Source organism: Carassius auratus, chromosome 28 (genome assembly GCF_003368295.1).
Source record: "Carassius auratus strain Wakin chromosome 28, ASM336829v1, whole genome shotgun sequence".
Classification (NCBI taxonomy): domain Eukaryota; kingdom Metazoa; phylum Chordata; class Actinopteri; order Cypriniformes; family Cyprinidae; genus Carassius; species Carassius auratus.
This window is the reverse complement of record NC_039270.1, coordinates 18257658-18285301: the sequence shown is the minus strand read 5'-3', so window position 1 is coordinate 18285301 and position 27644 is coordinate 18257658. Positions and strand designations below refer to the sequence as shown.

General features: G+C 38.9%; 1 protein-coding gene and 1 long non-coding RNA gene across 2 annotated transcripts in view; both read left to right on the top strand.

Moving 5' to 3' along the window:
* Window positions 1–23554, top strand: part of LOC113047077 (P2X purinoceptor 4-like) — a 35406-nt gene extending 11852 nt beyond the window's left edge. The window contains exons 3-8 of the mRNA XM_026208341.1: window positions 13466–13537; window positions 21304–21376; window positions 21468–21564; window positions 21672–21752; window positions 21913–22054; window positions 23392–23554. Of these exons, the coding sequence (XP_026064126.1) occupies window positions 13466–13537; window positions 21304–21376; window positions 21468–21564; window positions 21672–21752; window positions 21913–22054; window positions 23392–23526 (600 nt within the window). The 3' untranslated portion in view covers window positions 23527–23554. The remainder of the gene's footprint in view (window positions 1–13465; window positions 13538–21303; window positions 21377–21467; window positions 21565–21671; window positions 21753–21912; window positions 22055–23391) is intronic.
* Window positions 23555–23616: 62 nt separating this feature from the next.
* LOC113047084 (uncharacterized) lies at window positions 23617–24626 on the top strand. Its single transcript, XR_003276198.1, has 4 exons — window positions 23617–23721; window positions 23856–23921; window positions 24039–24125; window positions 24321–24626. It is a non-coding gene; the product is annotated as an uncharacterized LOC113047084 (long non-coding RNA).
* The last annotated feature ends 3018 nt before the right edge of the window (window positions 24627–27644 follow it).

The following is a 27644-nucleotide window of genomic DNA, read 5'->3' as shown; positions in this document are numbered from 1 at the left end:
CTGTCGCACACAAACTAAAAGTAAAACACAAAATAAAGCCCAGGCCTGGTCCTCTCTCGTCCTTCACTGTCATCGATCCTCTTTTGTATCCTTCCAATCTCCTCCGTGGGATGCGAGAACGGTGAGTGTCACAGCTGTCACTCATTTCCAAATCAGTTCCCCACCCTGACTGTTCCCACTGCTCTCAGCCCCACAGGCTAGGCGGTACTCCCGAGACTGCGCTTTACCCCAGCCACCCTCCCTCCCGGGGCGGACCGCTCATGGTTACCTTCGGGAACCTTGGGGTAGGACAGACGAGGCGAGAGAAAAGAAGATTGAAGGATGAAGAGTGACAGAGACGAGAGAAGAGAAAAAAATAATGTTTTCCGGTGCACTGCCGCTCAGCCCTCCACCATCTGAGTGAACTACTCCACGGTGCCTGGCGGTGGCACTCGACGGCCCTCGCCGGATGGCACGACACTCCTCCGCCGCCCGGTGGATGGCGATGGCTCCTCTGGTTATGGGCAGCCAGCAGGAGTCCCCCAATCCCTGCTCCTCCCCATTCAGGTGCATGGCAGCAGGCTCTGGCTCCCTGGTGAACAGCACTGACTCCTCAGCTTCCTCACGGATGGCAGCCACCCCTCCACATCGCGGGCGGCCAGCAGCAAGTTCATCCGTCCCCGGCAACTCACTCCAGCCCACCACCTCAAACTTCCATGGTGGCAGACTCCCTCTCGATGACACCGTGGGTTCACCCCAGTGGGGAGGGATCTTTAGCAGCGCATCCCTCCTACCTCCCGGGGGTTTTCAGCACCCCTTCTGTAACACTTCATAATCTCGCAAAGAAGGAGGCGGGAAGGAGGAGGCAGGAACCGGCGAATTCTTTAATGACAAAATAAACAAAACAGCGCAACAGCCCCTCACGGATGACTGTTGTGCACAAACAAAAGCAAATCACAAAATAAATTGATTAACCTACTGCGCTGTAAATAGAAAAGCCTGACAATATCACAGCTAAATACCTTTAAGTATTGTATATTCTGCCATGTTAATCACTGACACCCAACTCGTACAGATCGGGGCTTAAAGAAAATTGCGAGCTCCCCACTGGTATTTACGATATTGTGGTGGCATTCATGTGCATTCAACTCGTAAATACAATCTATACGAGATGACTTGAACGCACCAACTCACTGGCCTCGCTAAGTTCCCACAGCTCTTGGCCTCACCCCACTCGTCACACCGCCCTATTAAGCCACCCAAAATTACCGCAAGGGAAATTCCCTCAATGGGACAGCCCTATTTGTGGTAAAACTTAACTCAGAACACAAAACTCTCAATTTAAAGAAAAGAAACAAAAAAAAATATAAAAGGGTGTAACAAGACTACAGTAGGTGGCCATCCAAAACCGCCGCGATGTCTGCAAAGTGCATTTGCAGCTTTTGACCGCTGAGTGGTGCTCAAAGCACATTTTCGCCAATAGACGTCAGTTTTGCCTTGCTGATGTGTTATATTCAGAGATGTATAAAGTACTAGAGACCCATACTTGAGTAAAAGTACAAGTGCTCTATCAAAAAAGTGACTTGAGTAGAAGTTGAAGTGCTCTTTAAGCAACACACTTAAGTAGAAGTACTAAAGTATTCAAAATTTTTTGTACTTACGTATTGCAAGTAGTCTATTTTAAAATTTACTACTCAAGTACTGAAAGTAAAAGTACAAGTATTGTGTTATGTAGTTAACAAAGAAAGTAGTCAAAAGTTTGAACATATTGTTTTTACTATTTCAAATGATTAACCTAAAGGACAATCACAATTCCTTTGACTGTAACTTTTTGTAAACAAAAAACAGATTAAAAGGTTATTTCGCCCAATTTGCAAAATTATGTCATTAATAACTTACCCTCATGTTGTTTCAAACATGTAAGATATTTTAGATTTAGTCCGAGAGCTCTCAGTCCCTCCATTGAAGCTGTGTGTATGGTATACTATCCATGTCCAGAAAGGTCCATGTGACTTCAGAGGGTCAGTTAAATATAAAAAATAGCAAAAACTACGACTTTATTCAGCATTGTCTTCTCTTCCGTGTCTGTTGTTAGACAGTTCAAAACAAAGCAGTTTGTGATATCCGGTTCGCAAAAGAATCATTAGATGTAATCGGATCTTTTTGAAACAGTTCACCAAATCGAACTGAATCGTTTTAAACGGTTGGCGTCTCCAATACGCATTAATCCACAAATGACTTAAGCTGTTTACTTTTTTAATGTGGCTGACACTCCCTCTGAGTTAAAACAAGCCAATATCGCGGAGTACTTCATTTACTCAAACAGTAGACTGACTGAACTGATGTGAAGAGAGATCTGAAGATGAACACCGAGCTGAGCCAGATAATGAACAAAAGACTGACTCGTTCACAAGTCAAGAACCATTTACGAATTCGTGTCCGATTCGAGAACCGAGGAGCTGATGATACTGCGCATGTGTGATTCAGCATGAAGCAAACCGACACACAGAGCGCTGGACCGAACTAATTCTTTTGGTGATTGATTCTGAACTGATTCTGTGCTAATGTTTTGAGCCCAGGTAAACCGAAGGCTTGCAATCATCGCTAATGACGTCATTACGTCGAGCGCAAAAGAACCGTTGAACTGTTTTCTTCAACCGGTTTATTGAACTGAACTGTCAGAAAGAACTAACGTTAAGCTGCAGCAGGGAACTTTTGATGCTCTAGCGGTTAATAAACAGAACTGCTTGCATCTTGCGGAAGAACATTGTAGCCGGAGCTACTTCTCTCTGTTTATGTCTATGAAGAATCGGACCACTGGGAGGAGCCAGAGGAGCTTGATTTTTTTCACAGATTATCTGTCTCATATTCTACTGTCAGGACATAATGACAGGTTTAACAAATATGTAAAAAATATTTTTTTTTACAAAAGTTCCCTACAGCACCTTTACTGGTGATCCGGAAACCGATGCAACCGGTTCTTGGCTCGTGAACGAGTCATTATCTGGCTCGGCTCGGTGTTCATCTCTCTCTTCACAGCAGTTCAGTCAGCATGCGCAGTCTTCTTAATCGCTTAATTCGCTCAATGATGTTCCAGCTTCATCAAACCTGCCATCTACAGTTCTGGCAGTGGTAATGTGGGTAACGAGTAACGATGCAGCACATAACAAAAATAATGGAGTAAAAGTATTAAACTCATCGAAAATATGTACTGAAGTAAAAGTGGAAGTAGGGGAAAAAAATAATACTTTAGTAAAGTACAGATACCGCCTTTTAGTACTTAAGTACAGTAGTGAAGTAGTTCTACTTCGTTACTATACATCTCTGGTTATATTTCATATTTTAACTAGCTGTCAAATTTCTTTAATATTGAATATTCACAGATGAAAGTTTGGTACTTATGAAGTTATGTGCATTTTTCTAAGTACAAATTCAGCAGGATAAATGTCAAGCCTGTGCCTGAGCATGTGCTTATATTTTTTCTAAGCTACATGTTATTAAAACATAATTTAGCTTTGATACATTTAAAAGGTGTGCAATATTATTTATATTATATGAATTATGTGTTATATTATTCAAAAGAAATTGTGGTTTACTTTGCATCGGAGCATTTTAAGTGGAGGCCTATTTTAGTGAGCTAGGCTACATGGACTAATATTCTATATATATATATATATATATATATATATATATATATATATAGAATATTAGTCCATGTAGCCTAGCTCACTAAAATAGGCCTCCACTTTATATGCTCTGACATATATGTCAGAGGTCGCACCGCTCTGGAGCAACTAGGGGTTAAGTGTCTTACTCAGGGACACATCGGTGTCTCACAGTGGATTCGTACCCAGGTCTCTCACACCAAAGGCATGTGTCTTATCCACTGCACCACTGTGTCTTATCCACTGTTTAAATCAACGAAATACACAAAACGAAATGAGCTTCATTAAGTGACAACTTCAGTGATTTTAAAGGGAGCCTTCTTTACTTGCTTTTAAGGCTGGGCAATATGTCATTAAAAAAATCCCAGATTTTTTTCAAAAAAAAAATCTGATTTATGATTTAAATCAACATTAAAATGACAGAGAATTTTTCAAAACAAGTTTTAATATAGTTTATCATTAATTTACCAATCAAATTTATAACTGACACAAAAGCAGTAACCTTATTACCTTAATGCTGGAAAGACCTTTATTTTATTATTTGCGTCATGAATCTAACCATCCACTCGGCATTAACAGCTGTTCAGATTAAAACTGTCAGCTCCGCAGTGAGTCAGTGTCATGGACGGAAGACAGAGCAAGTGTAAATATATTTTCTAGTCTATATTTTCATCTCTTTATGCCACTGGTTTAGGTAAGTTAGGTATCTCAAAAATTTGAATATTCTTTTGTAGGGGTGCTCCGATCACGATCGGCCGATCGTTAATGCGCATCTCGTCAGTAAAGCCGGTTCTCTAATCAGCGGTTAATTCCATCAGGTGCATGATTTCACATAGAGCAGCTGTTACTACACAGAGCCGTTGTTAAGTGAAAAGTGAAAGTTACATTCAGCCAAGTATGGTGACCCATACTCAGAATTTGTGCTCTGCATTTAACCTATCTGAAATGCACACACACACACACACTGTGAGCACACACCCGGAGCAGTGGGCAGCCATTTATGCTGCAGCACCCGGGGAGCAGTTGGGGGTTCGATGCCTTGCTCAAGGGCACCTAAGTCGTGGTATTGAAGGTGGAGAGAAAGCTGTTCATGCACTACCACCACCCAAAATTCCATCCGGCCCGAGACTAGAACTCACAACCCTTCGATTGGGAGTCCGACGCTCTAACCATTAGGCCACGACTTCCCCACAGTCAAGTCGTAGCAATACACACACAGAGAACATAAATGTCAGTGGCAGCACCATTTTTCTGTGTTCTGACAACAGAACAGTATGTAGTAAGAAGGTGGGTACAAAGTAATGGTTAGATTATTATTGTTCTTCAGCCTGTCTGCCCTGACCTGATTCTTTAGCACCAAAACAAACACACCCGTACCCCAACAGGACCTGCTACGGTGGTTGAGAGCTAAACGTGATGCAAATGACAAAAATACCTGCAAATCAAGAAAACATCTTCACCAGTTTGACAACATGTGCCTGCAAATACTCACAATACAAACAAATAAAGAAATTTGCTGCAAACACACTGACCACATCAGAAATATTTATGCGAACCGTAAAGTGACAAATATAGCTGGGACATAGTTTATCAATGTTTGCTCTGAAAAGAACTTTGTTTATTTTAACAATCCTGGTCATATGATTCCTTAGCAATTTGTGTGTGGATATAAGCTGACTAAATACACAATTACTGTAACTGTGAAAGGTTATGTAAGCTGGCTAACTTTTACAACTTACCTTATAAAAACTAAACATAACCTATGGTTTTACTATTGAAATAAATTAAATACATTATATATATATATATATATATATATATATATATATATATATATATATATATATATATATATATAAGCAAACAAAAAATGGTTACTGTAATCATTAACAAATTAACCATGGATTTACTACTCTAACCATAGTTTAACCATGGTTTTTGTACATCTATGGTTATACAAATGGTAATCAATACTAAAAAAAAATAAAATAACAAAAAACAAAAACATGATAGCACACATACATCTCGGAGAAGTCTATTTGATGTGTGCATTTACATCTGCAAGACGTATTTTTTTGTTTGCTAATCTGCAATATGTCTATAGGATGTATCCTTTTAGATGTCAAATAGATGTCTATTCGATGTCTATAAGATGTTTATGATTTGGAATGTATGCAAAACTGACATCTGAAAGAAGTCTGTCAGACATTTGTAGACAGCAGATGCTTTCCAGATCAACAGATCTTTAACAGACATCTTGCAGACGTACGTGTGCTATCATTTTCTTTTTGTTGGGGTAATTTTGTTTCTGTAAAGCGTTTCTATATTTATATAGTGGGGTCCTACCTCTTGCCTGATTGTAAACCCTCTTTTTTTATTCGCCATCTCTCTCAATCTGTAGTCGATCTGCTAATATTCTAATTTTGAATAAAAGCGTCTGCTAAATGACTAAATGTAAATGTAATGTAATATGCATCCTGTGCAGTCAAATTGAGCACTCTCCTTCTCGCTATCAGGACAAGACATGCCTCCTTACCGCTGATTAGCTACAAGTATGTTTTGTACTCGTTTTGTTACTGCGGTCAAAAGTGTGTTTCAAAAATTGTTAAGTACACATTTAAGGAGCGGCGGGACGGGTCGCTTCTACTTAGACTAATGTTCATAGCGGAAATTCCGATTAATCCTCTGTTTATCAATATAGACTTTCATTGTGAGGGGGACGAATCGGGTCACTATGAATCTTGGGGGGTCATGTCCCCCCCATCCCTAGTGCCATCTGTGTGCCTGGACAAACTCCTTGAGAACTAGACTGTAATGTCTAACGATCGACTATTGCAGTCATTATAACCTTCTGATCAAGTCATAGCGAAATATTACGGTCTGTTGGCATGAATTGTACTCGTGATGGAGTGCTTTTGCAAGCTGTTCTAAATACTATTAAACTGACTTTAAAATCTGAAGGAGTTTATAAGCTGAAAATGGTAAAATGTCACAGTGCATGTTAAATAGCCTAAATGAACTTGTGTTAACAATATAATTCGATTTATTCTTTTAAATGAACAAGTCCTGTATAAAATGGGACAGCAATCTTTATAATCAAACATTTTTAAATAGTCAACTGCTGAGCAACACGGGAGGCGGATCTGCACCAAAGCTCGCAAAGTGAATGTGCTGCACGAAGTCATTTTCAGATACAATGAAAAAAAAAACTAGAAAAAAAACTTTTCTATATTCGTGGTGTTTCCCATTTGAAGATTAATGAGGTAAAACATGCCAAAGTGGACCGGTGAAAGACTGTTTCCAGTGAATATGTGTGCGAGGCACCAGCGCGATCAAACAGATTAAACAGAAAATACTCAATTTTTGGTCAAACAGTAAAGGCATAATTCAGAAAAGGGAGATTGTTAGCAGTTTGAAAAATCAAGAATAACAGAGTTAATAATAATTATTGCTAAATGCTGGACTGTTCTCTTTTCGCTCTGCATATGAAACCTGAAGTTTTTTTTAAACCAAGAAAGAACCGAAATGAAAACATTTTGTCCATATAGGGCTTATATTTAATGACTGTTTAATAACAATAGCATGCATACGATCCTTTGTGTAAAGGTCTTTTATTTTTAGACTGTAGCCACTATATCCTACGTTTTGAAATTAACTCACTGTAAATTTTTTAATGTTTTTTAGATTATACAATATTATTGTTTGTAATACTTCCTCCTTTTATCTCATTTTACAATTACATTCAGTTCGCACTCCGACCCTAAGCACCACCTGGCGGTAGTTTTGCTAATGATTTTAACATGCGACTGACTTGCAGTTAACACCGCGCCCTGTGGCCATTCTGGTTGTCTACCTACTGTAAATGGTTTTCTTCTCATCGTGGTCAAAGAGCACTAAAAAGCATCGGCAAAAAGCAGTAGCTAAAAAAGCAGTAGCTATAAAGGGCATAAAGCATATTTTGTTGGTGTCTTGAATTTTTAAACTAGGCTGTTGGAAACATCCTAAATGGTGGCTTGACCAATTAGACATTGTCTTGGGGGTGTTGCTATGTTTCTCCTCAAAATAAATAAATCAACATGTTTTCTTATCAGTCACATGGTATAAATGTAATACATTTTACAAAGTACTGATAGAAACATTCAAAGCATTAATTTTTAAACTCATACATAGTAAACATGACTATAAGCCTATACACTATTAAATAGTTATTCAAAATGACATACAATAAGTGATTAGAACATGGCAAATGTGTGGGTAACAGACATGATATGGAGTTAAGCAATAGACTGTTATTCGTTCATAAGTGCTTTTAAGATAATTTTGGTACATCTACATCTGCAAAATACAGTCTCTGTGTCGGTCTGTGAATGTGAGGATGTGCTTTGTGAAGAACAAGTGTCAAAAGGGTTTAAAAGGAATCTCAGTCTGGTTCTCATTTTTTAGGTGGGGGAAGTCAACCCGAGGAAGCGTTTAGCTCAAGATTTCGATCATGGATTTACATTTGATGGTCATGCTATGCGTCTCTTTTACCATTAATCTTGGTTACTTGGCCCAAAATGTACAAAATCCTTCCTGAATTGGGAAAATCAGTAAGTGTTCTTTTGTTTTAATGTTGCAAGCTGTTCTGTTTAAAAGTTGGTTAGACTTGCTTCAGACTGGCTGGTCCTAGGTTTTGATTTACGAACATCCTGTTTTCTTGGGCCTCTTGAGGAATTCGACTCTTTGTGTTTCAGCAATGTTCTGATCGAATCTTAAACAGTCTGATTCACTTTGATACCTTACAGAAATGTGCAATTGGCTATTTAGGAATTTGGGAGGAATTTGATCCCCTTATGGACCTTGATCCATATTTGTTTGTCAACTTGAATTTGTGCTTTTGCAGTGAGGTTAAGTTTGCATTTGATTTTCGTCACACATTCAGTGATAAATGGCAACAACTTCGAAAGGGCAAAGCTGATGATGTATAATCAACATTTTTCAGTTGATATAATAGGGACTGCCTCACACAAGCTTTTGTCATGTGCATTAAGTTAGCAGAGATTGCTCTTGGAGAGCCGTAAGGGACCGTAGGGTAAGTGCAAGTTTTGGCTTATTGATCATTAGTGCCAGATTCGTAAGTTCCTTTGGTTCACACATTGCTATATTATTCATATGGACTCTATAAGTTATATGACTGACTAAAGAGTAAGTTCATGACATTCAACTGTATTGTTCCTTTAAGGAAACTGAGTTCTTTAAATCGTCTTCTTTAACCAACTGCCTGACTAGTATCAAACAGTAGTTGTGTGAGAACTGTTTGCTCCTGAATTCTGACAAAACAGAAACACTAATTATTGCCCCTGAAAGTAAAATCCCTAAGATAATAAAACATATTGGTGATTTGGGCTCGTCTGTCCAACCGAGCCTCAGGAGCTTAGGTGTTGTTTTCGAGTCAGCTATGACCTTGGAGCTGCATTCTAAACAAGTAGTTAGAAACTGTTTCTTTCAACTGAGGAACATTTCCAAATTACGATCATTTGTGACCAAGGGTGAGTTGGAGATGATCATTCATGCATTCATCTCCTCTCGATTAGACTACTGTAACAGCCTTTTTACCTGTTTGAATAAGAAGGAGCTTTATCGTCTCCAGGCTGTCCAGAACTCTGCTGCAAGGCTTTTAACTCACATTAAGAAAAGAGAACACATCACGCCGGCTTTAATAGCACTTCACTGGTTACCAGTCCAGTATAGAATTCATTTTAAAATCCTGGTCCTTACTTTTAGAGCCTTGCATGGCCAAGCCCCTACATACATCACTGACCTGATACAGCTTCATACTCCTACCCGGAGTCTCAGGTCATTTGACCAAAGGCTATTAGTCATTCCCTGTACTCATTTTAAAACTAGAGGGGACCAGACATTCCAGGCAGTCGCTCCTAGGCTGTGGAATGCTTTGCCTCTTTCTTTGCGTTGTGTAAACTCTGTTGATTCTTTTAAAAAACAACTGAAGACTCTTCTCTTCAAGCAGGCTTTTGGTTAGTTGAGGGTTTTTTATGATTGTTTGTTGTGTTCCCTGTTTGTTTTTTATATTGTTATTGTATTACACCTTATTGTGAAGCACTTTGTGATCTGTGAAAAGCGCTATATAAATAAATTTGACTTACTTAGCTCTTCCCTCAGGGCAGCAATCTCTTTATATAGGGCAGCCAGTTCCGTCCACTTCTCCTTTATCGTGACCACAAGTAAACGTTTTAGCGATGTCCGAGTCAGGGAACATGCATTTGAAAAGCTCTAAGATACCTTCATTTCCATTGTAGGACTAGTGTTTAGCGATTGTGTTAAGAGTCCACAACACCTCGGCTTTCATTGTTGGCGTGGACCCAAAAGCTGTGTGCAGATCCACTCTAGTTGCGGTCATAGCTGGAGGGTCTGCAGCGCTAACAGCAAGCTGGCTATAATGCCGGTGACACACTGGCTGTGTGGCGTGAGCAAGGCGTTTCTGCTGCGTGACGGCTGCTTTGCGTTTTCTGTGTCTTTACACACCAGAACAGTGCCTGACGCGGCGCTGGCGTGCTGCTGCTGCTGTAGGTGACATAGAGGGAGACCGCCAACAGACCAGGCTCTTGTCTTCACGACAACGATATCTCTACTTCATGTAGAGCATAAATATAAAGCCTACTGATAAAGGACACCTTCAACAGTATTGACGGCAAAATAGACTATGTTTGACAGGTACAATATTTGAAAAATCCAGAATTATTAATTTATTTTTTAAATTACATTTATATCTGAATATATGTCAAATGACTTTCAAACATCAACGTGTCATGAATAATATGTATTTGTGTACAAAATGACATATAAACATATTAACACACCTACTCCCCATTCACACCTGAGACCTTGTAACACTAACAAGTCACATGATGCCGGGGAGAGAATATGGCTAATTAGGCCCAATTTGGACATTTTCACTTAGGGGTGCACTCACTTTTTTGCCAGCGGTTTAGACATTAGTGGCTGTTGAGTTATTTTGAGGGGATGAAACATGAACAATGAGGGGAGTACTCACTTCTGTGAGATACTGTATCTGTATGATCAAAACTGATAGAGTAATTCATGTTGTTTTAAGGGCTTTCAAAAAGAAATATAACAAAACTTGCCTTGTTTTGAGCCAAGATTGTTAAATTTTCCAAGGTGTCAGGTGCTCTGGATCCAGGTAAAAATTTGACTATAAAGGCTGATGTCTCCATTTTCACATTCCATTTAATAGAATCGCCTAAAACTAGAACATTTTCATCAGGTTTTTCAGTGGATATAGCATTGAGTGAAGAGAACCTATTCAATGTTTTGACAGGAATGGAAGAGCAGTGTTTTGTCCCTAGATATGTCGCCTCACAATCACCCAGTAAGTCCTATGGGCTCTACATCTGGAAACAAACAGTGCACAGGAGTTCCTGGGCTAGTTGCATTCAAAGCAGTATTCAAGGCCCTCACATTCTTACTGTCCTCAGTTATGTTTGGATGCTTGTCTCTATGTAATTTTCTCTGTCAGCTTAACTATTTTCTTGTATTTATCACATGTGAATTCCTCACTGCTGACAGAGAAAGATCAGCAGTGCAATTAACAATGCAAGGAGAAGCCATTACTCACCATGATTGTAGAATAATTCTGACTCTTCACAGCTGTTTGATGGACTCAAGAAAAATAAAATGAAAGAGAAAATAAAGAGAGCATGGCAGAAAAAAAAGTGGTAGGAAACGCAAATGACAAGTTAACAGGCTAACTGAATGCTACATGCAACGTTAACGGATTAGACTAAAATATTAAAGTCAAAAGATGTCAAACTAGTTTGATCAATACTATCAGAAATATGGGCAGAATTAAGTTATATTTTAGTGATTTAAACAAGCATGGCAGGAATACACACTCACCTCAACAACAGGGCTTTTTAAAGGGGTCATCGGATAAAGTCAAATTTATATGATTTTAGCTATTTTTTGGATGCGCTTGATCCTTTTCCTGTGTCATGCTGTGTTTTAATGACAGCAAGGATTGCTATAACCAAACAACTGGTTATTTTAGATAATTGATACCACAATCCAAAATCTCCTGTTTCACCTGCCCTGTCCACACAAATATGGTTTCTATGCAGTTTGGCCGTTCGTCCCCACACAAACGCTGCACCAAAAAAACTCTTGACAATTTTACCAGGTCTAGTTCTGTAACGAGTTGCCAAGGTTCCTGATTAGTGTCTTGTCTGTTCACTGTCCCAGTTAATGATTATTCTCTATGTGTTAAGCCTTCAGTCTTCCTCAGTTCATGGGCTTATTTTTTACCTTTCTACTTGGTTGTGTTAATTCATTTCTCCCAGTATTTTTTAAACATTCATAATTGTCTTTCTTCTCCATGTTTCTCTATTAGTTAAGTTTGTATTTCTGCACCACTAACAGCACCAATCAGAATCCTGAAATGGTTTCTAAACAAGTTTTATTGAAAGAATTGTAAATGAACCCTAAACCAATTAAAACAAACGTAACAATCAGCCTAAAAGGCTGGGATACTTAAACCATGGCTCGACATTAACGCTTGTCCGGGACAAGTTGAATTTTTGAAGGGGTAAATGAGAGAGAATTTTACTTGCCCGAGCGGACGAGTAACCTCATCAAAAGTTTAATAAACCATAACTAGGGCAGCACCAAAACTTTGCCGAGAATGATTCTGATTTTATTACTTTCAGTGTAAACTGTGACTAATAACAGATTATGTATTGACAGTATCAAGGTCGCGTCGGTTGAGGCTTGTGGAGTCTGTCTGACTCATGGAAAAATCAAAACCATAAGTGCAAAAGCAAACATAGAAACAAACATTAACAATACTGTGTTAGAAAAAAAATATATAAATATTATATATAACATATATAACATCACTCGACCAGAAGTGATGTTTTACCGACTTTCAGCTCGATTGCAAATGTGATAGTTTAGTTCATATAAACAAGTAATTTTTATTTACTTAAATTTTAGACAGATTAGCATTGTTTTTGCTCCATTTCGCTAACAAAAATAGTTATAAGCAAAGCCACAGCAGAACAGTCACACATCTCCGAGCAACGTTACGAAATGATTCATTTTTGAACAAGTCAATGATTCATTGAGGCATTTATAAAAACCGTTACTTGCTTAATTTATTTACTGAATCAGCTGTTTGAACGAATCGGTTGAGTCAATGATTCACTCATTAAGACAGTGACTTTCCGTCACCTAGTGGTAGTTTAACATCATATTTAAAGGTATCATTGCATTTATCCATAATTTCATATTTGTATAGTAAAAAAGTTAAACATTAATCTAATAACATCATGTATGCATTTGGACGGATGGGGTTAGTTTTTACTGATTTCATTTGAATAGTACCATTAATATTTGTCTCACTTAATGAATTGATCACATGTAAATGGAGATATGTACATTTAATCAGTTTATATATTTCAAAATATTGTCCTTCATAAAGTTAAAAAGTGTAACAGCAATCAATTTAAGGCAAATATCAAAAACATGCTGATTAAAGTAATACCCGATAGAGCACTAATGAGATGGATCAGATTAATATACATTTGTGCCAAAAAAAATTAATAAATAAAATAAAATTTCCCCCGGACAAGTAACTTTTTTACTCAGACAAGTGAATGATTGATTTACTTGTCCTGAAGGACAAGCTCATGTCAAAGCCTAATGTCAAGCCCTGCTTAAACTCTATTAACATGCCTTTAGACATCTTATATTCATGAGGAAGTATTTCATATGTCACTGATTACAGTCATATTTTTTGCATGTTTTAGGAGGACGGCTCATTCTTTCTGATGACCAACATGATCATCACACCAAACCAAACACAGTCAAAATGTGCAGAGGTGAGACAAAAAGAAAAATAAACTCTTTTCTCATCTTTTCTCATCTTTATTATTCTCAGAGTTTCAACTCTAAGCAAACACACCTGAACAAGCTAATCAAGGTCTGAATGGTTACTAGGAAGCTACTTGCAGGTGAGTTTTAATTAGGGTTGGAGCTGAACTCTGCTCAGTTAAGGCCGGGCGTACACTGTGCGATTTTCATCCGATTTTGAGCCAAATTCTGACTCGTGCGACTCTTTTTCGGGTCGGGCCGAATTTCAGCATTTTCATGCGTCGTTTGTTGTGCAGTGTTCTTGCAGTGTACAAGGGGAAACGAGAGGCGATAAGCCTCTCCCGACTGGCAATCGGTTGGTCGGAAGTATTTCTGACATGTCAGAAATTTTGGTTGCCTCTCGTGAGGTATCGCACTATTGAAGCAGGGCTACGAACCGATTTTCCGTGTTTCCCTCACTGCGCATGCGTGAAACCATAAATGAAACCATGGTGACACCTGACACGGCATGTATTGTGGACTGAAGTGATGGAGGGATAACTTGTGGAGTTATGGCAAAGAAAAATAAAAATAAAAGAGGGGAAAAAACGGCTGCTTACCTCTAGTTCGCATTGCAAAATGGATTGACCATATTGGCCATGTCTTCCCAGCCACCTGCGCGTCTAGATACGCCGACGCCTTTTTTTTTTCTATTTTTTTGGACGTTTCAGCACACATAATTGCGCTTTGCGCATATCACCAAAGCAGTGCGTTTATCCCGGGAAAGCATGTTTATTCTGAAACAGCCACAAACATCCGGGTTCTGAGGGATCCTACGTGTTGATTCGTTGATTCCTCACGTATAGTGTGAGCAGTCAAATCGCAACTCCGCAATTGGGACCATACAGTGAGCGCACAAAAATCGTGAGCTTTGGCTTTACATCGCATGCGATCTACCCGTACAGTGTGAGTTGGTACCTTGCCGAAATCGCACAGAAATCGCACAGTGTATGCCCGCCTTAAGTAATCGCTCACACCTGATCTAGAAACTTACAAGCAGGTGCAGTGTTATCAATTTAGCTATTTTGTAGCTATAATAAGCGACTTCCCGACCCCTTTTGAGACTTTTTTTTTTTTTTTCAAAAGTTTAGGGACAAATATAGCAGCATATTGGACAAACCTTATCTTAAGCTACAGACACACTGCACCATTTTTGGTTGTCCCAGATGAAAGACTGGCATCGTGAAACAATTGTGGCGATTTCAGATTCACCATGATTGTTTCATGATGCTAATCTTTCATCTGGGACAGCTGAAAATTGTGCAGTGTGTCTTGGGCTTAAGTTCTCATCTTATCCACTGATCTATATTCATCTTTATATAGATCAGTAAATTTGCCATTATGATGTCATCTAGTGCAGTGGTTTTCAACCTGTGGTCCTACGGTGGTATTGCAGGTGGGCCACCAATTACTATTAAAAGAAACAATAATATTGCTCATATATGTAAAAAAGTCATAACATAAAAACACCATTTTATATAATTGAATAACAAAAAAATAAATAGTAAACTGATACTATGCTTCCACTATTCGAGCTCACTGATTGGTTTAAGAATAAACCACCAATTTATATTAGATATTTTTGCTGCATATGTTACAGAACAATAAATTCAAACATGCATAGCAAGCAAGCAGTCAGCAGGGAACATGTTGACAGACATGCATAAATGGCTGTCAACATGTTCCCTGCTAACTGCTTGCTCCACTGACTGTCTATCCGCTGCTGAGCTCTGCCTGGATCTGGTTTTCCTGTTTTGCTGAGCGGTGCTAGCCCGAGTTATTTTCTGTTAATTTCCAGTCCATTGTAGGGTTGTGTGATTAATCGAAATCGTCATAAAAAAAATAGCGCGACTAGGCATATGCCTAACTCCAGGTTCACCGACTGTCTGTGATGCGTCTCTTTTCAGAGCCCATGTTGACAGATTAGAGTGTTCACACTGGATGCGGTAAAAGGCTAGAGATAAAAACATGGAAACATAATGAATATCTAGCACATGAGCAAAGAGAGAGTTGTGAGTGCACAGGATGCAGTTTAAGTGAGAGGAGAAACGTTTTGAGTGCGCACTTTCTCCTGGCAAGAGCAGCATGTATCTGAGCAAGCACGTCTGGTTTTGTGAAAGAGCAAAGGAAATCTGCGTGCGAACAGCGAGATTCACACTCGTGCATTATTTTAATGTGCTTTCATGTTACAATAATGCACTCTCACTGGTGCTTCTGCACCGCAGACACATACTGTATACGCACTGCAGACGGAGTATGTGTGAACCTGTGTAATGTATAACAAATCTATTTCAACACCTGAGGCACCGCTACAATTAATGAGCTCAATGAGCAATGCATGGCAAAAAATAAAAAAAGTCCCTGGACACTGGATTTATTTATTTATTTATTTTGCCATAAATCTATACATTTTGTTACACCTTTACTGTAGTGATTATTTTGACTTATGTCTGTTGTAGAGACATTACAACTTTTTGATAAAGCTCTAATTGGTCTTCTTATGGAAATATGTTTCAAATTCACCCTGAATGCATTTATGACTTTAAAAGCATATCTGTGTGTTAAAATTGTGATTAAAATCGAAATCACAAAATTGATCAAAGAAATCGTTCATTCAATAGTTCATTCAATAAATACAATTAACAAACTAGCTTCTGAGTACTAATTTATTAACCCAAAAATAGCGAGGTCAGTAAATTTTTTTGCAGTGGGCGCAAACATATGTGTTTGGTTGGGTGGGCCGCGAGTTGAAAAAGGTTGGGAACCACTGATCTAGTGACTTTTAGCAACCAGTTTTAATTGCTTTCAATCGAAAGCAGTTGACAGCACTGAGCAGGTGTGAGTTGAAGCTGGTAGGAGCTTAACTCTGCAGAGCTGTGGCTTTCCAGGAATTGAGTTTGAGACCGCTGATTTAGACAGACACAAAAACACAGATGAAATTATACTGTTACACACCACTCCAAGACATGGTTAAGAAACCTGAACGCAGATTTATTAGGGGTAATCCACATGACAATCCAAACCACAGGGCAAATAATCCAAATATTAAAAAAGTACCAAACCCAGGCAAACATTGAAGTCCAGGGGTCCGTTCTTTGTATATCACTCAATACATATGAGATGATTTGACAGATTCCAAAACTTTTAATCCTGTTAACTGATCACTGGCCAATTTTGTTATTAAATTTTTTTTTGCAGATTAGATTAAAATGTCTGTCTTAGGTTGTATATTGAGATTTAAATTGAGATTACTTTGTGTTGTCATGTTTATTGGAAAGGGAAGATATATGCAAGGAAATGACAACATATTTAAGATCAAGGCAACAGCCTATGATAAAAATTGCATAAAATTTATAGTACGTAAAATGTGTAATATTTTACCATGTCAAATAAGCAAGAATAGTTTGGCGGTTCCTGCGACTTATAGTCAGGTGCGACTTATTTATCAAATTTAATTTGACATGAACCAAGACTAATAAAGACAAAATAAATGCGACTTATAGTCTAGTGTGACTTATGTGTTTTTTTTTTCTTCTTTATGACTTATTTTTGGATTGATGCGACTTATACTTAGGTGCGACTTATAGTCCGAAAAATACGTTAATCAGTTTACAAATAACTTACCTCAGGAAAGCAGGCAGAAGATCAAAACCATAATAGAAGAAACCAGAGTAAATGCAGTGGTAATACAAGACTTCAAAGTGCAATTAAAAGAATGAGTTATGTATGGTGTCCATCATTTGCTGATGGAGGTAATGGAGAAGTTTTGTCACACCGAACATCCGGGTGTAAATGGGCCAGCATGTCATTTGCCAACTTGTTTTATTATGAGTCAAAAAGCAGCTCAACCCACTCAGAAGCAGTTCAGAGTTGTGGCTTAATGTACACAACATCTCCGTTCCCTCCATCAGGGAACGAGGATTACCATACATAACCAAGACGTTCCCTTTCAGTCCATCACTTCAACAATTTGTCGAAGTTCTGCCATTAGGGGTCCATATACTTAATGCCACAGCTGCTGAATCATGGGGGTGCAGATGTGGACATGTCATGACCAATTGCACCTCTCTTCCTCATAAGGGGAGAACTACCAAGCACAAAAACATAGTAACATAGTGACTGCCTGTATAGGCTAAACACTGAATCCCATCCAAAACAAAGATGTGCATAAAAATGAACATACCTCTTCCCTTCCCCTGCCCTATAGGAAATATTAATTAATAAATATTTTTTTATCTATTTCATGTACTGTTTATTTTGTTGTATATAAAGTTATTAAAATTAGAAAGTGTATCAAAAAAATATTTTTAAATTATAATTAATTTAGATAGCATAAACCAATATTTGCTCAAATTGCAGAGGAGAGACAAAAACAAGTATAAAATGAGGATTTGTAAAGAAAAATGTCAGAGGATTTTAATATGAGAAAACGTCCTGGGTTACATATGTAACCCTAGTTCCCTGAAGGGAACGGACCCTGCGTGAACTCGCAGTGGGAACACCCCCAGCGTAGTGCATCTGAAGCATGAATGAAATCAGTCAATGACGAGAGTGAGCGTCACGCAGAGTGACGTCATCGACCAGGAAATTATAAAGCACCCCAGAATCACAAGCGCATCAGCTTCGACTGTACTGAAGCAAGCGATCCAAGGGGATACTGAGAGAATGGCAGCGTCTGTTCCCTTCAGGGAACTAGGGTTACATACATATCCCCTTCAGGATCTACCACTGCGTGAACTTGCAGTTGGAACACTAATAACCACGTCCCCATACAAGCCAGTCCCCGTAGTGTGGTTAGGAAACACAAGCCGACGAGAGAACCTGCGCCCCAGGAGTAGAGATAAGATCAAGACCATAAATTCTGATGAATGTGTGCGGTGAGGACCATCCTGCCGCATCACAAACATCTTGAAGATCAGCCCCAGCAAAAAGAGCTATAGAAGCGGCCATACTCCTAGTAAAATGGGCCAGTACAGCCAAAGGTGACGGCTGGCCTGCCGATTCACATGCAAGTGAGATGGCCTCAACAGCCCACTTGCTCATCCTTTGCTTAGATGCAGGATCCCCCTTGTTGGGTGACCTGAAACAAATAAACAAATGTTCTGATTTTCTCCTGGTCAGACGTCAAAAAAGGAGGAGGACAGAAAGCCTGCAGTACGATACCATAGTAGGAACCTTAGGAACACTGTACCAACTGGGCAGTTAAATGGGTCCTGCTGGTGCTCTCCACACCAGGAAGTGAAAAGTTTCCACCTCGCGGCATAAAGCTTCCTCGTGGAGGGAGCTCTGGAATGGAGGATGGTCTCAACAACCTCAGTCGAGAGACCAGATTCTATGAGCTGGGCCCCCTCAGAGGCCAAGCCCACAGCCTCCAAAGTTCGGGGCGGGGGTGAAGGATCGCTCCACGGGGAGAATCCCTTGGATCTGAGCCACCACTGTAGCCGTCTCATGTGCAACAGGCAAAAGGTATCACGTTGGATGCTGCTGCCATGAGACCTGATAGTTTCTGAAACTGTTTCACAGTGAGTGACTGGCCTAGCTTGACTTGATGTACAGAGGTGAGAATCGAAGCAATACGAGCAGGTGACAGTTGTGCCTGCATCACCGTCGAATCCCATACTACACCTAGAAAAGTGGTTCTCTGTTGTTGGGAAAGTACACTATTCTTGGCGTTGAGCCTCAACCCCAAACTCTTGATGTGAGCAAGAACAACATATCGATGCCGAACTGCCTGATGTTCGGATTGAGCTAGAATTAACCAATCGTCGAAATAATTCATAATGTGAATGCCCTGAAGTCTCAGGGGAGCTATAGCAGCATCCATACATTTTGTGAATGTTCGGGGTGACAGTGCTAGACTGAACGGAAGAACCCGATACTGGTACGCTTCGCCCCCAAAAGCGAACCTCAGGAACTTCCTGTGTTGAGGGAGGATTGATATGTGGAAGTAAGCGTCTTTTAGATCTACCTTGACAAACCAGTCCTCGGACCTGATTTGTGACATGCTTTGTTTGAGTGTTATCATCTTGAATTTGAGCTTCCCTACAGAGCGATTCAAGAGATGCAGATTTAAAATGGGACGCAATCCTTGGAATGATAAAGTAACGGCCCATTCTATAGCTCCCTTTAGCAGCAGAGTTTTTACATCCTGTTCCATGACCAGCGCCTGCTCGGGGCCCACCACTGTGGTTAAAACCCCTCTGAACTTAGGAGGAAGCGACCTGAATTGAATGGCATAACCTCTCTCGACTGTGTGCAGGACCGACTGAGACACATTGGGAAGATTTTTCCACTCCTTAAGAAAATCTCTCGAGGCTGGTCTCTGGTTGAATATTGTGAGTTACAAACACAGTGCAGGATTAATAGAATGGACCCCTGAGGGCACCGGTAGAGACAGGGCACCGTCAAGTAAGGTCTCTCTCAATGGGGACCACCCTCAGAGCCCTGACACTTTTGGCATCAGGACCTCTTCGACGCGGCCTGCTTGGCGGCAATGACTGTTGACAGATCGGCCCTTCCCCTCGAAGACCGCGCCTGAGAGATTCCCGCCTCCTTCCTCCAGTCTCTCTGTGGGGGGGCACGAGATGCGACACTCTGCTTCTGTTGCACTCTCTTTGAGGAGCTACTCGACGGCTGGGGCTGCCCTCACCCAGCAGCCCCAGAAATCTTAACTTTGAGCGGAATAAATTTATGAAAAGTGGCAGACTGTTTCTTCTCTTCCTGGAACCTCTCAGTGACAGATTATTATGCCTCACCAAAGAGATCCCTAGAAGAAAACAGGGCATTCAAAAGAACAGATTTTTCTCTCTCATTCATTTTAGACTGGTTTATAATATAATATCAACTGAAATTTCTCCCTGCTCGCTAGCTTCTTTAAGCAGATCTGCCTGATAAGCCTGCATTATAGCCATAGTGTGCATGCAGGCTTGGCCAGCTGCCGAGTAAGCCTTCCCCACCAATGTTGAAGTATTTTTTAAAGATCTGGTGGGGAGCGCCGGAGCTTTAAGTGATGTTGCTGATTTGGTAGAAAGATAGCTCGCGAGCGTCCCTTCTGCCCTCATCACATAACCTTCATTTTTAGCAACCATAATATTAGAATAAATGTTTAAAGTGTGGGTGTAAATGCATGCTGACATCGGTCTAGCCTAGGTCTTTGACACTTCAGTGTGAAGATCCGGGAAGAGCAGCAATCTCGCGCTCTCTCTAGTGAAGCCAATAAAGAAGTGACTAAAACTGCAATTCATCGACTGGCCGCTTGGGGCTGGCTGCTAAAGAGAGTCATTCCCATAGACTCCCCATGTTAAAATGCCCAACTTTACAGCAGAAAAAAACATGTGTCAGCCTGGTGCAAAAACTTATTTTGGTCTACCTAGCTAATTTCCTAATTACCCTTCATGATAACTGTGAGCGGGGTGAATTTTTTTATAACTCATCTGTTTAAAATTATATTAAGCCTTAAAGTTCTGCATAATTAAGGGCGTGGCCACTTGAGTGACAGGTGAATTGCCACTGAATTGCCATTTTCGATTGTCCGGGAGAGTCGCGCTGTGACACGCTGCCAAGATGGAAACGGCTCGCTCTGCACACTTTAGGCTTCTAAAACTCTCATCAGGAGTCTACGGGTGACGTCACGTACACTACGTTCATGTTTTTATACAGTCTATGGTTTTATTTCAAGGCACACATATTGTATCATATTACTTACTTGTTTTTTTGTTTGTTTTTTTTCACTTAGTATCCAACCCCAAAATCCATTTGCACATCTGACATGAACTGCACCAAAGGCTTTAAAGATCTTCAAGGGAATGGTATGGTTCAGTCCGTACACTGAATACAAAATAATAATCTTTGTGACTTGAAATCTATGCATACTTTCAATTTAAACTTGCCTATTTTTAGGTGTTCAGACAGGCAGATGTGTCCATTACTCTGAGTCTGTGAAGACTTGTGAAGTGTTGGGCTGGTGTCCTGTGGAAAAGAAAGTTGAACCTCCAAAGTAAAACACTCACCATCAAACAAACAAAAAAAATATGTTGAATCTTGTTTCTTAGTTTCAGCACTAAGTTTATTCATAATGTTTGTGTTTTTGCCTTGATATCTCAGTCCAGCACTCCTGGCAGATGCTGAAAACTTCACAGTATTCATAAAGAACAATATTCAATTCACCAAATTTAACTTCAGCAAGTATGTTCCAAAGAAATCATCTTTATCTAACAAATTGCAGCACATTTTTTTTCTGTATTTTAACTACAAATCTTGCAAAAGAAGTGCTAAAAATGAAAACGTAAATGTTATACAGTAAAGTTAGTTAATATAGTGTTTATTGTGTCTTAATTTCTTGCAGAACTAATATCCTACCAAAGATGACCAGGTCCTACTTGGCAAATTGTGCGTTGAAAAGAAATATGGACCCTGACTGCCCAATTTTCAGAATCAAATATATTTTTGAAGAAGCACGAGAGGATTTTCAGACCATGGCAGTCTATGTCAGGAACTTAGTTTATGTTCATATTTAAATATATTATTTATATTTGACATTGAATTTATAATGAATGTACGGAAGTTCTAAGCGGCCGTGCATTATAATTTTTTTCCTTCTTGTTTTCTCATTATAACGACTTAATTTTCTCGTTATCACGACATAATGAAAGTAATTTTCTTGTTATAATGACTTAATTTTCTTGTTATCTCGACATAGCGAAAGTCGTTTTCTCGTTATAACAACTTAATTTTTTTGTTTTCTCGTTATAACAACATGACAGTTTTTACTGTTGCTATAGTAACAAACTTGACTTTGACAGGCATCTGATGGACAACCATGAAGGCGCTCTTACTGTAGCCTATATTTCAGCTAAGACCGTACACCAAACGTTTTGTTTTTGTAATTAACATGTTTAAATGGCAACACCGCAAACACTTCAGAAGGATGCAGAACTATTCTAAGATCTTTTAGAGATGCTTGGATTAAACTCACTTTTAATTAAAAATTTAAAATTTAAATTTAAAATTTAATTTGTAACTTTTAGTAGTCATTATATGCTGTGACAGATATCATGTGCGTTATAAGCTTCTGTTTGAAAAGAGCGTTCATGTGCAGTGTGTGTGTGTGCAGAAAAAAACGATTACAACATTATAGAGCAAAACTGAGTTAAATTAGCCTATGCCCTTTACATATACATCACATTTTTCTTCAATATGATTAACAATAAAGGCTAATAATAAGGACAAGAAGCACATGACAAATAGCCTACTGTTAAATCCCATCCTACTGTTGATAAACAGAACATCTCCGTTTATTAACTACCTAATCATGTGCCTAAAAGAAGCACAAATAAAGATAAAGGTGCAAACAGAATACAGTGACGTCAACCTTGGTTTTGATAAGCAGTTACTTTATGACACAGAACACATTGGTGAAACTTATGAATCTAGCAAGAGCTTAACACACAAAATAATAATATAGATTCAAGCATTCAACATTTATGAATTAATTAAACATCAGTAATGAACAAAGACTGCACAAATTATAGCGATCACGAGGAAGGTCCGCGTACAGTAAAGTGTACAACAGTCATAGTGTACAAGTGTATAACAGATCAGTTATATTCAGGTCTATAGTGCCACCTGCTGGCGCAGTTTTGTAACGTCTTAGAGAAAATTAAGTTGTTATATCGAGAAAATTAAGTCGTTATAACAAGAAGGAAAAAATATATAATGCATGGCCGCTTAGAACTTCTGTATGAATGAGCTTTTATCACCTTATGGTACTGTGTGTCCTTTGTTTTAGGGCTGACTGACATCTTTGAATGTTTTCTGTGCTCAGGGGGGAGTAATGGCAGTGCAGATCCAGTGGGAATGTAACCTTGATTTGAACTTGTGTGCTCCTCAGTACTCTTTCCGAAGACTAGACAAGAAGGGGCCTAATAGTAGTGAACCCTCAGTGCACAACTTACGGTAAAGGAGAGGTGATTCCTGAAGAAAGAATCAAATGTTGCAAATAAATAATGAAAAGAGAGCAAATATTTCAAATAAATAAGTGGTTTTGTGAAATCTTTACAGATTTGCAAAATACTACAAAAACAGTAATGACAAAGACACCAGGACCCTCATCAAGGGATATGGCATTCGTTTTGATGTTCTGGTTTATGGTGAGGTGCGTTTTCCAGTCTCAACTTTGTTAACGGCATTAAGCTTGTTTACATAATGCAGTTATTTTCCAGCAAATAAATCAACACATTTGCACATTACAAATAAAAATAATAATAATAATTTATTCATTTGATACAGGCAAAGAAATTTGATTTTCTAAAAACAATTCTCCACATGGGCGCACTCGTGTCACTTCTAAGACTGGTAAGTACACAAATTTAAGAGAGGGCAGGAACAAGGCCTGATATGTTTGTTAAAATATATACCCACTTAAAACAACTAATGTTATTCTCTTTTTAATTTATATGTGGGCCACTGAAGGTGGATTGTTTGTTTGATTTATTGGCTTGGCTTTTAGTGAAAGGGTACAAAGAGAACAAATTTAAATATCTGCATGTATATGGGCCTGTGAGTATTGAATTTCTCACTCAATGTACAAATACAGAATTAATTTTTCATGCTGATTTTCTATTACTGACTATTAATTATTACTAGATATTATTGCTGACTATTAAAAGTAAAAAAAAAAAAAAAAAAAAAGCTCTCACACTCTACAAATTATTTGTTATTCAGGAACTAACAAAAGTTCTTTGTTTCATATAGACATCCAATGCAGCGCCTACTGAAATGAAAGATTCACATTTTACTTCCCCCATCACTACTTATAGATCTATCAGTTGATTCCAGGCTTTCATTTATCAAGAATCATGGTTATAATCTGTATAATAACTGTGATTTTCTATTGATGTTTCTGTAAAAAAATGCATTGAAACAAATGTACGTTACCTTTTATTTTACTCATTTTCTGTACATTGTGATTCATTTTTATGTGATAGTCACATTTAATTGTGAAACTCATGTATTATATAAATCCAGTGCACAATAAAATAAATTCAATGGATGCACCTGTATTTGTGAAAAGCCATAAAGCAAGGATTCTTGATTCCTGACTGTCCCATAGGCTGCCAAGTAAATAACAATGTCAAGGTCCATGAAAGGTATGAAAGTCATCGTCAGAATACTCTATCTGCCATCAGACATGCAATCTGGGTTATATGAAGTGATAGGAACACTTTTTGTAAGCGAAGAAAACAAAAATAGCAACTTTATTCAATAATTCCTTTGTCAATATTCTCCTATGTTTCACTCCATATCACCATATTGCGTATTCTCTTCTGTATCATCCGCACCAAAAGTATGCATTGTTTTCTTTCAAAACAAAGCTAAATACGCTTAGAAGCACATCCTTGAGGCTCGTGTATATAGAAAAACAGTATATAGGCTAAAATATAGAAACGATAGAAAAAGCTAGTGCTAGATGCCTTTTTTTTTAAAAATTGAGAGTGCAAGTGTGTTAGGTCAATCAACTAATTATATATATATATATATATATGCACACAATAAGGCTTTGTAATAGGCTAAATAGGGTGTTGAGTGTTCGTAAAATAAATTTTTATACTTATTATATAAAAGTGCTGTTCACGCATAAGGGTGGCAGTTTTCCCTATGAATGGGTCACAGAACTACAAAAAAACTTAAATTGATTAATATTAAAAATGTGTGTTTTAATAAGCATGCGCTAGACTTTGGAGAAGCATTCATTCAAACACTGGAGCATAGAGAGTTGCCATGGAAACGGGGACTGACAACATGTGTAGATGAGAGGCTCTGACAGTTCTGTAAAAGTTTTGCTGGTAATTTTGCAGGTGATTAGAAATAGACTTTTTAAACATTTAAATCTAAATATACACTTAAGTTACCATTAATCACTGCCGTCATTGCATCAGCGCTGGGTAAAAGTTCAAATGCATTTTGATCTTGTCTAATGGTAAACAAATATTGATAAAAACTGTTAAGGATATTTATTAAATACATATGCTTTCTCTTTTCTACATTGCACCTGTACTCTAGCTTGGTTTCTTGTGATAAAATTGGCATTGTATACTTAAGCAATTTGCCACAGAGCCAACAATATTATTATATTTCTAGATTCTTCCATGCCTGATGGCCTTCTGCATCCCAGAGTCTGAGCAAACCTCCTGTCAGACAACATCTCCTAGGCACATTGAATCATATGTTATAGCAAGTAACATACAGTAATGCTTAAAATTTATACTAATAAAAAAGTTTTTTTATGCTTACCAATTTCTAAAAAATATCTGATAATAAAGTTAAAATAGTAATTACAACTTAAAATAGCAGTTTTCTGTGATCAAAGCGGCTCCCCAGCTCGGTATCACTTTATAATAACGTTCAGTTGTAAGTCATTAACAAGTGGTTAGTTAATGATGAACTAATCATCTAAGTGGCAGCTAACATTTTATATATCTTTTGTAAATGCCGTTACAAGTCAATTAAAAGTGATCAATAAGTTATTAACTAATAACTTATGAAACATGACTATGTGTTCATAAATGATTAATAAGTGACATCAATGAACGGTGGTGTACAGATGTAACTGTGTTAAAGAAGACGTGCTGCTCAAATCTCGAAACACTCTGCATTAACTGCAAGCCGTTCTATTCGCCACGGGAGTTTCACTCGTTCATTCTGGTCAGTGTTTACATCCATCCTCAAGCGCATGTGAGCTCAGCTTTACAGAAACTTGCTGATCAGATCACAGAGACAGAACAACAACACCCGGACTCTGTTTTAATCATTCTCGGGGACTTTAATAAAGCCAATCTGTCCCGTGAACTGCCAAAATACAGACAGCATGTTACATGTCCCACAAGAGACAGTAATATATTGGATCACTGTTACACCACAATAAAGGATGCATTTCACTCTGTTCCACGAGCAGCTTTGGGACGTTCTGATCACCTTCTGGTTCATCTTATACCGTCCTACAGGCAGAAACTAAAATCAGCTAAACCTGTATCAAAGACTGTAAAAAGATGGACTAATGAAGCAGAGCAGGATTTACAATCTTGTTTTGACCTCACTGATTGGAGTGTTTTTGAAGTTGCTGCCACCGATCTGGATGAACTCACAGAGACCGTAACATCATATATCAGTTTCTGTGAGGATATGTGTATTCCTACAAAGACTCAAATAATTTACAATAATGACAAACCGTGGTTCACTGCAAAACTCAGACAGCTCCGTCAGGCCAAAGAAGATGCTTACATGAAGGGGGACAATGTCTTGTATAAACAGGCTAAATACACATTGGAAAAGGAGATCAAAGTGGCAAAGAGGAATTATTCAGAAAAAATAAGGACTCGGTTCACTTCCAACGACTCCGCATCAGTGTGGAAAAGTCTAAAGAAGATCACCAATTACAAGACACCACCCCCCAGCACCGTAGAGAATCAACGACTGGCAGACGATCTGAACGAGTTTTACTGCAGGTTTGAAAGAACACCCATCACCTGCCCTGAACGCCTCCCCACACAACCATTCACACCCTTCACAACTCCTGCAACCAGCCCTGAATGCCTCTCCAAACTACCGTTCACACCATTAACAGCTCCTGCAACCCATCCTGAACACCTCTCCAATCAAGCACTCTCACCATTCACACCTCCTGCATCCCCCCTCTCAGGTGGGGCACCTGCAATTCAGATCAGCGAGGATGCGGTGCGCCAGGTCTTCCGGAAGCAGAAAAGGAAAAAAGCACCAGGCCCAGATCGTGTTACACCAGCCTGTCTGAAATCCTGTGCTGACCAGCTGGCCCCCATCTTCACACAGATCTTCAACAGATCGCTGGAGCTGTGCGAAGTCCCTTCATGCCTCAAACGTTCCACCATCATCCCCATCCCTAAGAAACCCAAAATTACAGGACTAAATGACTACAGGCCTGTGGCTCTAACGTCTGTAGTCATGAAGTCATTTGAGAAACTGGTGCTGGCCCACCTGAAGGACATCACTGGACCCTTACTAGATCCTCTTCAGTTTGCCTACAGAGCAAACCGGTCTGTGGAC